General features: G+C 36.4%; 1 protein-coding gene across 1 annotated transcript; it reads right to left on the bottom strand.

The window, feature by feature from the left end:
* Window positions 1-462: 462 nt before the first annotated feature.
* cfap45 (cilia and flagella associated protein 45) lies at window positions 463-14,671 on the bottom strand. Its single transcript, XM_028436662.1, has 12 exons — window positions 14,532-14,671; window positions 14,352-14,462; window positions 12,181-12,230; window positions 9,374-9,518; window positions 8,470-8,634; window positions 8,226-8,404; window positions 6,702-6,831; window positions 5,978-6,124; window positions 3,325-3,438; window positions 3,065-3,258; window positions 1,045-1,269; window positions 463-960 (listed from the first exon to the last, which is right to left on the bottom strand). Exons 1-12 carry the CDS (start codon window positions 14,532-14,534, stop codon window positions 894-896), a joined length of 1,530 nt encoding a protein of 509 aa, XP_028292463.1. The 5' UTR covers window positions 14,535-14,671; the 3' UTR covers window positions 463-893.
* Between the last annotated feature and the right edge of the window lie 2,254 nt (window positions 14,672-16,925).

Below are 16,925 nucleotides of genomic sequence, written 5' to 3'. Positions count from 1 at the left end.
GTCTCTGCTGTCATTTTGTGTGTTTTAGAGTCACTGTATATTTTTCAGGAGTTTGTGTTGTCATTTTGTGAGTTTTGGAGTCATTTTGTGAGTTTAAGTGGTTATTTTGTGTGTTTTTGTTGTCATTTTGTGAGTTTTGGAGTCATTTTGTGAGTTTAAGTGGTTATTTTGTGTGTCTTTGTTGTCATTTTCTGTGTTTTATAAGTCTATTTCTGTATTTTCCTGTCATTTTGTGTGTTTTGGAGTCACTGTATATTTTTCTGTCATTTTAGGAGTTTACGTTGTCATTTTATGAATTTTGGAGTCATTTTGTGAGTTTTATGAGACTATTTCTGTATGTTTTGTGTCATTTTGTGTGTTTTGGAGTCATTTTGTGTGGTTAAGTGGTTGTTTTGTGTGTCTTTGTTGTCATTTTGTGTGTTTTATGAGTCTATTTCTGTATGTTTCTGTCATTTTGTGTGTTTTGGAGTCACTTTGTATATTTTTCTGTCATTTTAGGAGTTTTTGTTTTCATTTTGTGAGTTTTGGGAGTCATTTGGTGTGGTTAAGTGGTTGTTTTGTGGTGGCTGCACTGTCTGTAGACAAGATGAGACAGAACACATTGTGCAAAACATTAGTGAGTGTAAGAGGGACACTGGAGCCATTTAGAGGAGGAAAAACAACAGAGAAGTAGTGTACCCATCCCGGCATAGCAGCCACTGTGTCTCACAAACATTAGGTTTTTTTTCGCCTTCTGGCTGTATCTGAAAGGAATTTTAAAGAAAATTAACCAACCAAACATATTATACAGATCTTCGATAGAGCTTGTATTTAAAATTCACTACAGGGAAACTGTTGCAAATGATATTTTTTCTGGAGAACATCAGCTGATGATGTCTTCAGTCATGAGTGGATTAGCCTAAGCAGATGCGGGCCTTCCTCTCCACCTCCTTGCAGTATTTATCAGAGAGTCCAGTAGCCCTGCACAAACAAAACAACATGCCAGGCTTATTAAAAAGAGACGTTCAGGTCTTAGTCTGGAACACGTCATCTGTTCACACTCACCTGAGCTCCTTCAGCTTCTTTTCTTTAATCTGATTGAGGCGCAGTTGTCTCTTCCGGTTCTCCTCAGCCATCCGATCGGCCTCTCTGAAGAAATCTCTGCGCTGAGCAACAGCTGAAAGTTCTCGTTCCTGCATCTGTTTACGGATTCTCTGCGCGTGACGAAGGGCTTCCTGGTACTGCTTCTCATCCTGTTCCCTCTGCCTGGCCGCCGCTTCTTGCTGTGCCCTGTGTGTGAACCAAAGTGAGAGGAAGGATGTGTTTTAGATATATATAAAAACACACTTTGTACACAGTTTTGAATATACATTAAGTTAGGAGCAGACATGGGCCACATGCGGCCCTTGGTCTAATTTTGTGCCGCCCTCAAAGTAAATGTATAAAATGACTCAAAAAACATTCAAAATGACATAAAAATACACAAAATTACTCCAAAAAAGTACAAAATTACAGAAATATAAAAGAATTACTGCAAAAAAGTACAAAATTACAGAAAACTACACAAAAGTTCTTAAACAAAAGTGTAAAGTTACAGAAAAATACTTTAAAAAAAGACACAGATACACAAAATGACTCATAACACACAAAACGACAATAAAAACACACAAAATGTGTGTTTTTAAAATATGTTTCTTTCAAGTGTAACACTTGAAAGAAACATAAACAATAGAAAAAATACATAAAACACAAGCACTCAGAAAGCGTAAACCTCCTCCAAGCTCCAAATCTCCTCTTTTCCAGATATTGTCAGTAATCTGGATCAATGATAATGTTCATGGTACTATGATCACTCACACTTGAAAGGCTTGGAAAAAAATTATAGCCCCATTAATTACAATTCAGTAGATCCAAATGTATGAACACTCCCATTTTTTGCAAAATGTTTTTTGATTTTTTTAATCTTATCCAAAATCAGTATATTGATCCAGATCCTCCCCCACCCCCCAAAAAAACCAATGGAATCTTCAATCTTCCATGGCCAAAGGTCTATCTTTGAGCATTTTTGTTAAAATCTGTGAAGTACTTTGCTAACAGAGTGCAGACCTCCACCATGCCACTGCAGCATTCCATTGTCACCTAAATGTTAAATACACCAGGTTCAACTTTATGGACACACCTATTGCAATAAAAACCACAATCTGGATCTGATATGGATGAAATTTGGTGGGGGGTGGTAGAAGAATCATTCCACGCTGCATGTCTGAGTTACATTTCATGAACATCGCTTTGTTACAAACCTAGATATGAATTTCTTTAAATTTTGCCAATGATGAAAGATAAAGATTTTTTCCTTTTTTAAAGTAATCCAGGTTTGGGATATTGAGATGTATCATCCCCAAGATCTAATCAGATGTTCCTTATCCTATTTCGCATATTTCCTGAAATGTTCATCAAAATCTATTTTCTAGGTATACTGTACACAGACAAATAAATTAATAAATAAACTAAATAAAAACCTTTTTGACAAAGGTAAACAAATACATAAATGGCGGAGGTAATTACTCAAAAGAAAAATTACAGGAAAAAAATACACAAAATGACTCATAACACATGCCCTGTGATGGACTGGAGCTCTGTCCAGGGTGTACCCCCACCTAATGCCCAATGATAGCTGGAGATAAGCACCAGAAGACCCCGTGACCCTGAAAACAGGAGCAAGTGGATCAGAAAATGGATGGATGGAACACACAAAATGAGAAGAAAAAAATACAAAAAACAAAACAAAACAAAAACAAAATCACACAAAAAAAGAAAATAAAAAGCAAAAAAAAAAACTTTGAAAACACACAAAATGATAAGAAAAACCCTTTGTTGTTTCCTGTATTAATGCTCAGATTAGTTTTTGTTCTAATATAAATGCTGACATGAAAATGTCATTCTTTGAGCTCAGATTGTTAATCTGAGCAGTAACTAAATAACTGTAGAAATGTGTGCATCTTCTGTTTGACTATGATTCCTTTTTGAAAGTTGACCAAATAAAGTTTGATTCCACTTTATTTTAGATTTAACGTGTAGTATTTACCTCACCACTCGGTCAAACTCAGCCTTCTCCCTACCCGCCTCCATGGACAGGCAGCGCTCTCTGTTGAGAACCTGCTCCATTCGAGCTGCCCTCAGAGAAGCTTCATCTCGGGCCTTCTTGGCAGCCATCTCTTTCACCTTCCTCCTCCACTCTCTGTCCATTTCCTGTTGGTTCCTACGTGCACGCAGCTCGTCCTTTTGGAACAATGTGATCAGACTCCATCTTGGCTCTTTATCAGTTCACTTCCCTTTGTTCCTGACCTGCTCTGCTTTGTAGTCTCGTGCTCTTTCTTGCTTTGCCCTAAGACGAGCGATCTCCAGCTCTTTCTGCTTCTTGTTGCGTTTCAGCTCAGCATCAAACTCTGCCTCCCGTTCCTGCAGAGATAACATGGAGCAGAACTGAATATTACATCACAATAAAGCTTTTAATATTCCTGTAAGTGTTATTTTATTGAAACCATTAAAGGAATCATCTACAGTTTAGCCTAAAACCTTTAAAATGTACTGATTAGAAGATCTATGCTTAACTGTCATCAGTAGGCCGTTTCATTTAAGCGGTAGGAGGAACAGAGTAGAGCTGAGGCCACGTTTCCAGGTGCAGACCAAAGTGTATTTATTAATTGTTTCAAAAGTAGAAAAAGTATTTACAAGAAAATAGGCAAAAACTGGGTTAAAACATGTGCAGAGCTCCAACAATAGCTCAGTTCATGCAGCACTCTTCTCTAACAATGCAGATGAGCAGCTTTTATACTCTGACAGATGATCGAGCCCCAGTCTATTCTGAAGCACAGGCAAATTCTTAAAAACAACTATTTTATTCTTTCAAACTATGCATTACAAATCTAACAATGTAAACGCATTTTATAACCTCTACCAAATAAATATGTTTTATTAAGTTAACTGTGTCTATACTAAAAACAAACATCTAATTAAGGACAACATTTAAATCCAACACCCCTCCTGCTCCTCACACAATGGTCCCTCCTGGAACCTTCTTAAGGAGCTCCGGCTCCCTGGGGAATCCTTTAGCCGGTGTCACGGTCTGAGATCGGTTATGAGCATGCGCACTACTGGAAAATGAATTTATGCTACTTCCGCTTAGCTTTTTTCTACTTCCGCCGTGCTGAGATAAAAAAATGAATTTCAAAGCTAAGGTTATTTGACGAGTGCTGAATGGCTACTTTTCTTGTACAAAAATGTACAACTGCTCAATATACGAGGCAGGAGAAGTTCCACCACCACAAAGAAATGATAGACAAGTTCATCTTCTTCATGGTGAAGGGCACGACATCACCAGACACCAACAAGAAGGAGCTCAGGAACATGATTATAATAAAACTCCATACAAAAATAAATAATTTATTTTCCAAAAAAACATGGTTATAATATACATTGCAGTAAAAAACAGTTAAGTTAACTTTAGTTTTTAAGTTTAGTTTCCCTTATACTTTACTCTCTGTTGCAGGTCCACAACCATGGGAAAGACAACCAATAAACATTTGTTTTAAAAACATAATGTGCGTCTTTTGTCCAACAAGTACTGGACTTGCTTCATTACACTAACAAAACACATTATTATGCACTATATCAATTTAATTACCTTTTAAAAATGTAACTACTTTTACAGTTTTAGAGCCTATTTTCCTCCATCTTGACATCACGTGACCGATGATGTCACATGGCCCCACTGCTTGTAAACACCCCATCTTCTGGTGGAGTGAAACATTTAGCCTGCTTTTTTTATATCATTTAGCAGATTTTTAGGTCAAAATGGCAACTTGTGCTGCTTTTGGTTGCTCTAAAAAAACCAGGTAAAGTTAAAGATGCCGATGTAAACCTCTTTGTTTACCAAAAAAGAATAAAAACTGTTGTCACCCAAAAAAAATCAGTTCCAACTTAGCGGTTTGGTAGTAGACAATAAAGCAGAGAAGAAGAGCTCTCCTAAGGCAGAGGTTCTCAACCTTTTAAGCCCACTACCCCAAAATAAAGGTTCCATAGACCGGGGACCCCCACTGTAGCTGAAGGTGGTTAAACACAGACATGAACATTGAAGAACAGTCATGTGGAGACAGGACCATCTATAAGGGGGAATAAAGGGGAGAGATTTTTGGGGTCCATCCATAAAGTCAGTAAAATGATGGTCCATTGTTCTATGAATCTGTGATAACCACATTTATTTATTCATCTGAATAATATCCACTGTTATCCAGAAAGTTTACTAATTATTTGGGCCATATTATATAGTCATCTTAAATAAATGACATTATCTAAAGATGTGAATCCTTGTTTTAATCAGAACTAAAATGGGTTGAATTGACCAAAAATGGTGGAAAAGGTGGTGTCAACATGTGACATTAGATGGAAAGGGCTTATAAAGTACTGAAAATGTTTTGAAAGTGGAAATAATATAATCATATAATCATTATATTTGAGAAATGGCAGAAATGCTTTAAAAGGAGCAAAAGTATGGCAAAAAAGTGATGAATATAGATGGTGAAAATAAGCAAAAATGGGCTCAAATTGATTTAAAAACAAGTCATTCTTGGTTTCTTGAAGGCATCTGGCAACCCTCTTACAGTGTCTCGCGACCCCAAAAGGGGTGCTGACCACAAGGTTGAGAACCCCTGTCCTAAGGGACCTTTGCTCTCCCTTAAAGGCTGAATGTTTCACTCCAATAGAAAACAATGGGATTTTTACAGGCAGTGGGGCCGTGTGACATCATCAGTCACGTGATTTCAAGATGGAGGCTCTGAAACAGTAAAGTGGTCCCATTTTTAAAAGGCAATTAAATAAATGTAGTGCATAATAATGCATTGTGTTATGCATAGATCTTCTAATGAGTACATTTCAAAGATTTTAGTGTAAAAACAGTGGAATATCCCTTTAAGAACAGAGGTGGTTGAACAAGTCTTACCAGTTTCTTTTGGATGTATTCTAAGTCTCTCATGTCCGCCTGCTTCTCCTGCTCCATCCTCTGTTCTTTGGCTCTCATCGTCTCAGCATTGATACGCTTGATTTCCTCCTGCAGAAGCAGCTGATCCTCTCTCTTCTTCTTCAGGGCCTTGTGGACAAAACACAGATGTCTGTCTCTGTCTGTCTCTGTCTGTGTCTGTCTCAGTGTCTGTCTCAGTGTCTGTCTCTGTGTCTGTCTCAGTGTCTGTCTCAGTGTCTGTCTCTGTCTGTCTCTGTCTGTCTCAGTGTCTGTCTCTGTCTGTCTCTGTCTGTCTCTGTCTCAGTGTCTGTGTCTGTCTGTCTCAGTATCTGTCTCAGTGTCTGTCTGTCTCTGTCTGTCTCTGTCTGTCTCTGTCTGTCTCAGTGTCTGTCTCAGTGTCTGTCTCAGTGTCTGTGTCTGTCTGTCTGTCTCTGTCTGTCTCTGTCTGTCTCTGTCTGTCTCTGTCTGTCTCAGTGTCTGTCTCTGTGTCTGTCTGTCTCAGTGTCTGTCTCTGTCTGTCTCAGTGTCTGTCTCAGTGTCTGTGTCTGTCTGTCTGTCTGTCTGTCTCAGTATCTGTCTCGGTGTCTGTCTGTCTCAGTGTCTGTGTCTGTCTGTCTGTGTCTGTCTCAGTGTCTGTCTCTGTCTGTCTCAGTGTCTGTCTGTGTCTGTCTCAGTGTCTGTGTCTGTCTGTGTTCTGTGCACTGACCTGAAAGTCTTCCCAGGTCATTTTCTCCTGCTGCTCTCTGATCTGATGGCTCTCTTGGTCTTTCAGCTCATCTTGCAGTTGCTTTTCCTCCAAACGTTGATCAATCTGCTCACAAATCTCTTTCATTCCTCTGTAGGAGAACACGTCGTACTCGTTCAAAGTTTTGTGGCTCTTTTCAACAATGGCCCACACACTTTGGTCTCAAAAACTTCAGACATTTTTACTAATTCTTTTTATTTAATAGACAAACTGTAAATCTTTAATTTGATCGGATGATTACTTTTTCAGATACGGCCAATTTACTGTAGTGAGGGGGTATGTGTTGATATTTGTGTGTCCTTATTTTGCTTTCATTTTCAGCTTTTAATATCTCAGGAACTTCATCACATAGGAAACTGTAATTTGGTATATTAATACAGCTCCACCTACTCTCTCAGAATATACAAAAGATCTGCTATACATTATATCTGGTGGACATGACAGCTCCTAAAAATGAGTAAAAAGTGAGTGTGTGTTTGGGTCTGGAACATGTTTGGTCCTTCAGTAAACTACTTAGCATATGTCTCAGCTCCCTGTAATGTGATCAGCTTAGAGCTATGAACATAGACTGTTCACATCACTAATGATTAGTCACAAATATGTATTGGTTCTTGGGTGACGCTCTGTAAATGAGAAATGTGCTCATAATAAATATTGTGTTTTCAAAAACAATTGTGTTTCTGATGGAATGGTTTTTCTATTTTTTTATGTTAATAGTGAAAAACGAATACACACTAAATGATTATGAAACACAGAGGCAAGCTACAATGGCCTCATGTAAATTAGTTTTTAAGATTTGCGAGTGGTGAAATAACCCAAAGTTGGGGTCCAAAATATAAATGAGTTATCTTTATACTATAAATTAAAACAGAAACCAGATTATTATTTATTTCATACATTCCCACATGCAGTTATGGGCCAATGAAAATCTGTCACAAAAGTTTTTTTACTGATTACAAGAGCGTTTCACCCAAGAACCAATTCATATATGTGACAATCTATGTTCATAGCTCAAAGCTGATCACATTACAGGGAGCTGAGACATATGCTAAGTAGTTTACTGAAGACCCAAACATGTTCCAGACCCAAACACAGACTCACTTTTTTTTTTACTATTTTTACTATTTTTAGGAGCTGGCATGTCCACCAGATATGATGCATAGCAGAACTTTTTGTATATTCTCAGAGAGTAGGTGGAGCTGTGTTACTGTACCACATTACAGTTTCATATGTGATGTAGTTCCTGAGATATTCAAAGCTGAAAATGTAAGAAAAAAAAAGGACGGGTGAAAATTGACACATACCCCCCTCACTAAGTTGTCTATTAATCTGATCAAACTAAATATTCACAGTGTGCCTATTGAATACTCACGGAACAATTGGTGAAAAATTCTGAATAATTGAGACCAAAGTGTGGGCCATTTGTTGAATAGACGTAGAACGACCCTTGGGTGTTTGTATTCTTACTAAATGTGCTTTCCTTACTTCATCTTCTGCTGTTTCTGTTGCTCTTCAATCTTCTCCATCGTCTCCAAGGCCTTGCGTCGCTCGGTCTCCATCAGTGAATCCAGGCGTTTCTCCTCCCCCGTCACCTCAGCATGAATCTGTTTCTTCTCCTGGATCTGGACGTCACGGATGGCTTGACACTGAGCATCCAGAATCAGCTGAGGAGGGAAAGCCCAATGCTTGGTTTTTATTTTTGTTTGTTTATTTCTTTATGGTTTCTTACCTGGTTGAGCTTTTTGACTTCATCCTCTTCTTCCATCGTCAGAGCAAAGGCCCGTTCCACTAAACGCTGATCTTTGTCTCGGGCCTCTAACTCAGTCTCTGACAGGTCGTCTTTGCGAGAAAGTTCTGCCTTCAATATCATATTCCTCCTTTCCTCAGCAGCTTTCTGTTTGTTACACAGATGTCACTGTAAAAACTGTACTAAAAAAAAAGGCAACATTTTCCAACCACTTTTTAGTAGTTTAGTAAACTTCTTGTTTTTTTTGATTTTGGAAAACTAAAAAATTACATTTTTCCTGGATAGCCTTGAAGAAAAAGCAAAAAAAAAAAAAATTAGAAACTAAAAAACAGTCAGTTGTTACTACATCATACTTGATTTGGACAAATTCATGCAATCAATCTTGTTGGTTTTAAAGAAAAATTATTCTAAGTCTAAATTACTTAATAAAATTAGTAAGAAATACCTGTTACATTCAAGAAAGAGAGGTATTTGTGTCCAACATTTTTATTCAACAAAACGTTTGGTTTTTTTTTTTCAAACTTCACAACTGTTTTGATACAATTTTGATTTTAAAAATAAAATAGATTCAAATAATCTGTGACCTGATCTTAAAGTACTACCCAGTTCGTCCTACAGTATGTGGATATGTTAGAAAGGTTTAGTTTTGGTAAACGTTCACAAATTAAGTTTGTTAAATCAATTTCAGGATATAAAATTATAACTTCGTTAAATATTCTCATTTTTTACTTATCTGTAACTTTCACAAACGCCCAAAAAAAAGTTAATCGAATTATTGGCGCAGATATGCTTCATAAAATAAAATAATGTTATTTCACTGAAGGACGTTTTACAGTTGATAAAGAAGCAATAATCTCACTCATGCACAGAAATGAGCTTCTCTTACTGCTTCTTCCTCCTTTTCTCGCTGATAAACCTGCTTCTTTGCTTCTCTCGCTTCCTTGACGAGCATTCGCGACGTTGAGGTGATTCTTTGAAATTCAGCCGGGGGGAGGATGACGCTCTTCCCTGAGGGGTCCTCACGTGGGATTCTGTTGTGATCACAGTCACAAGATTTCTTCCTTGTTGAACATTGTTTGATGACGACTGCATCTATGTCTTAAACTCTTAAACCCCAACCACTTTTTGCCAAAAATCACATACCCATAGCAAATAAGGTTTTAAGCTTCTACATGACTTACATGGCTATTTTTTATTCAGATTGAAGTAGGACCCTTAGTGGTTACAGATGACGTGAAATTTTGGAAATATATGATACTGAGTGAAAATAAATCATGTTTTAAAATACAGATATCTGTAGTCCGTCCATAAAAAACTTAGAGATTTACATCAAATATAAAGCAATCCTATAAAAGCAGAAATAATTGAACTAATGTATGCACATCAACTGCAGCAAGTTTGGTGATAATAATAAACATTTGGCCAAAGATAAACATGTTTTTGTACAAAATAAGTTCAGGCTAAAGCCCATTTTACCATGACTGTGCCAAAGTTTTCAACAAGTTTGGAAACAAGTTTTTAACTGTAATATGTCAGTCAAATTGATTCCAATAATTATTAGTCCTATGTTTGACCACTAGGTGTTGCAATTTGGCTTGAAATAAACAAGTATCCATATTCATGTCTCTGCTGTGCCATGCGTAATACTATTTTTGGTTCCACTCTTTGGTGCCGTTACGCATGTGTCTAGTTCAGCAATGCTTCGACCAATCAGAATGTATGACACTGCATTGTAAAGCTCAGAGCATCTAGAAATTGGTGATAACAAAAACACTAAGGGGTGGGCTTTAGCCCTGGCCAATCAGAGCAGGGTAAAGGAGGGACCAGCCATTTTACACATGCGTATCTCGACTGAGAAGTGCTCAGATGTGTGTAATGCTGGTATCTGTCTGACTACACAATTTGGATTTATCGAAAAATGGAGTTGTATGCACATTGGAGCAAATTCTGATAAGAAACAACAAAGGTAAGACACAATTTGTCATCATTGTTGACTTTTTCCACTGTGTAATTTCTGATTCTGTGGCGGTGTTTCAGTACGTAACATACCTGACCTGTATATCAGTGGATTCAGCTCAGCCTGTAGTTTTACGTAGGCTGTTGTTATAGAGCTCTATGTTTATTTTGTGACTCACAGCAGAGGAAAAAGGCAGAGTTTGCGGAGTTTTCGACTTTTCTCTCCATGAACATAAAGGCCTGGTGTGTGTGCTGTGGTCTTTTGTTCTGAATGTGGGTTGGCTACAGTTTTAGCTTCTAAAGAGAGTCACGGAAGCTGGAGCTGCCCCCACCAGCGGGTCCTTTGGAGCTGGGGAAGTTTACCAGGGGTTTCAAACTCATTTTATTTCAGGAGCCAAATACACTAATGCTCTAGTTTACACTTCTACGCATACATTGTGAAATCGCCTGTTTTAACCCCTGACGGGATAATCATGATCAACTCTCTGTCAATAGGTAAGAGTCCGCCGCTAGGGTATTACCCCATAACACTATAATGGGCTGTTTAAAGTGATATAATTAAGGTAATTTAGCCTGGTTCTACCTTCCTAACGTCACGGCACCTCGCCCTTCAATAACTCCAGTTATTTCCAAACTCAGGACGACAGCCGTGGCCCTGATCAGATGTTCTGGTCATGACGCTTAACGGGAGGCCTTGCTCGAGATCTTGGCACTTGTATCTGGCTGCACCCACATCTTTGCAGCTGTGACATCAGAGTTTTATTTAAAAAAAACTCTCTCCAGCTTTGGCTTCTGTAACTTTTGCCCCAGTTTATCACCTTACATTGACATGACCCTGGGTAAAACACATTTTTATAGTATATAGAGACATCGCATTAGCTCAATAGCTACGTCTTACAAGACAAAGTCATGACAAAAACTATAATTAATGCACCTTTTGTATTTATATGCAGGTTTTTTCACTTGAAGAGCTTAACTTTTATATGTTTACACACTCTGATTATAATGAAAGTTACATTGATTAAAAGTGTCTTAACAGCAAAGTTTAAAAGTAAATGATAAGCATAAAAACTGCTTTATTACACAATTATTTTTGCCATCTAAGAGTGATGGCTCATCATGCCCATCTAGTGGACAAGAGGAATACTGATTTTATTTAGCAACATAAAATACATTATGTAAGAAACCGACAATATCCAAGCAATAAGTGACACATATCTGTCCCAACAGGATCTTCACCATAAATTTCCTAAATTTAAACCCTTTGGTTTGACACGTACCTTTAAACCCTTTGGTAATTTGGATTAAAAACTGTAGCTAAATTCAGCCAGTTCTGCCTCTTAAGGTTAACAATAATGTATGTATGTAATAAATAATGTACAAAGACAAAAATGGGGGGAAATACAGAAAGAAAAAAAAAAGTAAAAAGAATGGAAAAGAAGAAACAAAAAAAGAGAGAAAACACAAGAATAAACAATGAGCAAAAAGTAAAGAAATGTGTGTCTGTTGTTGATACTTGTCTGTACTGTATGTGTGCATGCACTACACAAATATTAATTACACAATAACGTATCTTATTTTTGTGTCCATTTTTCTCCAGCTGACAAAGAACTGTTCATGTAAACTACTAATATAAGTCATGATAACTCACACATTTACAATTACATCAATGTTTTTGCCATTTCCTGTAAATGAGTTGCCAAAAAGACGTGTTAATGTAAATGAAACATCCCTTACCTGAGAGTACGGATCAAGTCTTTAGTGATGATTTGAATAGTATTGGATTCCTAGAGACACAAGACACACAACAAAACTCTACAGATTCTGTTGTTTGCTCATTTACAGTATTTATATTGCACTGCTTTCAATTTCCACCTAAAAATCATAGGACATTTTTTTTTTTTCCTGCCTCTTTCAAACAAAAAATAAAATATCACAATATATAAATACATGCACATATTAGTAATTCACATTATGACCATCCTCCTGTTCCACTGCAAACATCCCTCTTGTTATTTTTATCTCATCAAAAAAATAACTTCCCTAAACTATTTGGTATAAAATTCTGTCTACTTCAGTTGTGGCTCCTGAAATATAAAATACGTACCTGAAGTTTAATAAAACATTTTTGTTCACCAAATGAACTACTTTCAAGGAATATGTTAGTTTTGTTTATGACAACACAAAAAGCAAATAGTGAGTTAGTTTTGGATTAGATGACCCAAATAAATTCTCATCTGAACAGAGATTGGCAACTTTTATCACAGCGGGGCCACAGACATGTGATTATCTGTTCTGAGGGGCCACATTATCAACATTCATGTCAGCATTTAGAATAATGACACATCTGAGCATCAACACAGAAAACAACAAAGGGTTTGTGCGTTTTTGTTGTCCTTTTAGGGGTTTGTTATAGCAGAGGTTTTCAACCTTGTGGTCGGGACCCCATTTGGGGTCACGAGACACTGGGAGGGGGACACTGCCTTTAACCCTGCTAAGCATGAATCATTAAATAAGTGACAGAAAATTCCAATGTTTTGAAACTGGAGATTTTTTTGGTTCATATGAACAACCAAAAAAAAAAAAAATGAAATATCAGTTTCCATTTATGAGTTTTAATTTGCATCATATTTGATACATCCGGTCTTTTTGCTTAAAAAATAAAATAAATAAATAAATATATATTTCTTTTTTTTTTTTTTTTTACCAACAACACCACAATAAATAACTAACAACACATTGGTAATTCCATACATACATAAGTACATTTTTTTTTGCAACAATGAGATATGACCAATAGAAGTGACACGGTGAAGTCAATAACATATAACATTTCACTTATTTTCTCCTCATTTTGTGGATCACAAACTTTTTATTTTGCATGCTGGTGTTAACAGATCCTGTCCTTGTTCAGATAGAGATGACTCAGCATTTCTCACAGTATACATGGGGGAAAGTGGTCTGTACAGTGTTTACATCTCTGTCTGTTTCCCGTGTTGGTTACCAAATATTGCAATTTAAACATTTATTTAATTTACTTGAAAAACAAAAAAATACTTTTGTTGCTTGATGATATGTAAAATGCAATAAAATGACATTTAACTGATTCAGAATTACATGAGCTCATAGACCTGCTGTATCACATCTGATACATTATTTTAGATTATGAAATATAAACTAATATTAGACTGCATCAACCCAGCAACTCTTCTTATTGATGGACTTTATATTTTGTTAAGTGCACTGAGATTTGTTGTAATTTGCACTATATAAATACATTTGAGTTGAGTTTCTGTAAAAATGAAAATGTTTTTCTTGCCTTATTCTTATTCTTATTCTGGAAAAGTTCTTCCTCTAAAATTGGAAATGCCTCTGCTGAACTCATGACTGCCCCATGGTGGATTATTCTTGTATTGCATGTATATAATCCTAATTATACATTGGGTTTTTAAAGAAAAAATCACGTAGAGAGTTCCAAAACATGATGCGTTTGGCATTATTGGATTTAGAAATTAAGAATTTTTTTTTAACAATTTGAGCCCATTTTTACCATTTTTCTGCAACTACACCAAACTTGCCATATTTTCACCTATTTTCATCACTTTTTCTTGCCATATTTTTGCTCCTTTTAATACATTTTCGCTGTATTACTCTCATTTCTGACACTTTCTGCACATTTTTTCCACTTTCAAAACATGTTCAGCACTTATAAACCCTTTCCAGCTAATGTCACATATGTTGACCCATTATTGTCACTTTTATCCTATTTTCACCATATTTCAAGCTTCTTTTTTTTTTTTGCCAATTTAACCAATTTCACAATTTGTCATGACCATTATTTGCCAGTTTACACTAATTGTTCCTACTTTTTAAATGACATTCCTGAAACTAATCACTCCTATAATTACCGGCTTTTGGCTCCCAAACAGACTTTCATCCACCTGTGAGCGAGGGGCCAGTTTACGGTACCGGCTTGGAAGAGACCTGGACCTCGAAGAAGTTGAGTTTGAAGTAGACTTCTGTGAAGAAAAAGCAGTGAAATGAGAAATGTAATGAGTATCTATGAAGTAGAGAGCGTTTAAACTCACCATGGTCCTCGAATGGCTGTCAAATAAAAAGCAAAACACGCAAATACGTTTTTTTTCTTTTTATTTTAAGACTTCAACCAATAATAAAAACTAAAACTTCCATTTATTCCTCCAGGAAAACAGAGCGAGGTTAGTAGCGTTTATTGACTGTTACCATGGGAACAGTTGCCTTGCAACAAGGAGGAGGAGTTTACGGGTGATTTAACCAATGACAGCAGAGGGAAGGAGAACTACTTCTGGTTTAGAATTTGTAGTTTTAATTTATTAATCCTAATCGGGCCAATTTGCAAACAAATATTGTGACATAGTTAATAAAAAAAAAAAAAACAACAACAGCAACAACAAAAACGTATTCTAAATTATTGGGGGAAATATTCCTATAGCAACAATATTTTAGGCCATTTTAATGAAACTGCTACATGTCAAATCTTCCTTTTTAAATTTACACCAAAGTCATCATAAAAATATTGTAGTTTGTGTAAATTCAAGCCTTTTTCATTTGTCCAACCAAGCATCATATATCAGTTTCACTAAACTTGTTTTGTCATTTATTTCATTTTTTAGGATTTGGTTTTTGCTTGGAACATTATTTACAAAGAATTAGTGAATAAAATACATCCAAATACAAGCAAAAAAATCTAATTAATGAATTAATTCAAAGGTGAGATGTGAAAATATTCCACTTGCAATACATTTTAATAATTGTGATAAATGATGAGTGAAATAATTCATTGAACCACTTACTCTTTGATTGTTTATTAAAAGTTACTAAATTCTCCGTGAGGCTCACATTGTTTTGATGATCCTAAGTTTTGTGTTTATTGTCTTTCTGAGCTAAAAAAAAAAAAAAGTTTTCCCTCTGATGAAAAAAAGGTAGAACGTTCATCATCCAACATAGTTTATTTAACCCATATCCATTTCTACTCAATATTTCTATATTTTATAAGCAATGGCCTACTTCTACAGCTGCAGGAAATATTTATCACCTTTTCATCCACCATCTTTAAATTTATCATGGTTTGATAAACAAATGTGCAGAATCTAAAGAACATTCAACCTCTGAAGTATTTGCCAAGAAAATAAACAATAATAGTATTTTCTCTCACACACATAGACCTGTGTTTTTTTGTTAAATGAATAGAATAATAAGGGTTTGCATACAAACAGTGTTTTGGCTGTTTCTTGTTTCATTAGATATACTGTACTGAGTCAAGTTGACTTCAATAGTTTGGTTTTCATCACCTTAAATTTGATTGTTTTGTTAGTTTATAGTTTACACTGTTTAAAAAAAAAGTAATAATAAAAAGTGAAAACATTGGAAAATGACTGGCACAGTCAATTTGATTTATCTATATATATAAAGCACTTAATACAACAATATTAATCTCTTAGCGCTCATCGCAAGATATACAATTGTTAAGAAAAACCCAACAATTCCACATCAACAAGCATCAGCTACAGTGGAGAGAAAAACTCCCTTTTAACGGTAAGAAATCTGTTGAAACCAGGCTGAGATGTGGAGAACATCTGCTTCCACTGGTTGGGGTTAGTCAGCATAGTCCCATATGTTGGAAGCACTCATTTTGGGTGGATTTTAAGGAAAAATCCCAAATTACAATTTAAAAAATACAGGCTATCTGTTCCAGCAACAACAGATCATATCAGAAAATGTAGATCAATCATGCTTGACTGTTTCACATCTCTTTCGTGGGGGGGGGGGGGGGGGGGAAATCAAAATTTTCCCACTATTTCACCACCACAAATTAAGATGAGTGATGAGTTCTTTATCTAGTCAGCAAGGCACATCCATATGAAGTGTTATGAAGGAAACTCTGCTCTTACCTCATTATCTGATGTATTTAGATCTCAAGACGAGCCCCCAACTGTTGTGGTTTTGAATGGAATGAGACGGAGTTAAGTTGTAGGGTTACTGGTCAGATGCAGACACAGGGTTTATTTGGTCAAAGGGCTTCTGAGGCAGACTGGTTTGGGATTCAGAGGTTTCCATGGTGTGTCCCTATGAATCTACAGCTGTTCTGTGCTCTCAGAGTTTTTGTATGCTGCTGATAGCGCTAAGCATAACAATGACAGAGTCTCTGAGAAGAGACCTTGGCAAATATTATCAGTGTACGAGAGATTCTGTAATCACATATCAGACAGGAAGAGAACAAAATGGAGCTGCTTTTTGTCTCCACTTTCAAAGAAAAAAATTACTGAGTCAGAATTGGATCCGTTCAGGTCTGAGTGCTAGTGGAGCTACGAAGCTGCAACAAGTGACACGCCCCTTATAGAAATGATAGAAACATCTGCAAACACACATCACAACAACAGTTACTGTCACTGTGTACCAGTACAAGCAGTGGGAGCTGTACTGGTGCACTGACTGAATGAAAA

The sequence above is a fragment of the Gouania willdenowi genome, chromosome 21 (assembly GCF_900634775.1).
Source record: "Gouania willdenowi chromosome 21, fGouWil2.1, whole genome shotgun sequence".
Lineage (NCBI taxonomy): Eukaryota > Metazoa > Chordata > Actinopteri > Blenniiformes > Gobiesocidae > Gouania > Gouania willdenowi.
Note: the sequence above shows the minus strand (reverse complement) of the source record. Positions and strands in the feature narration are given on the sequence as shown.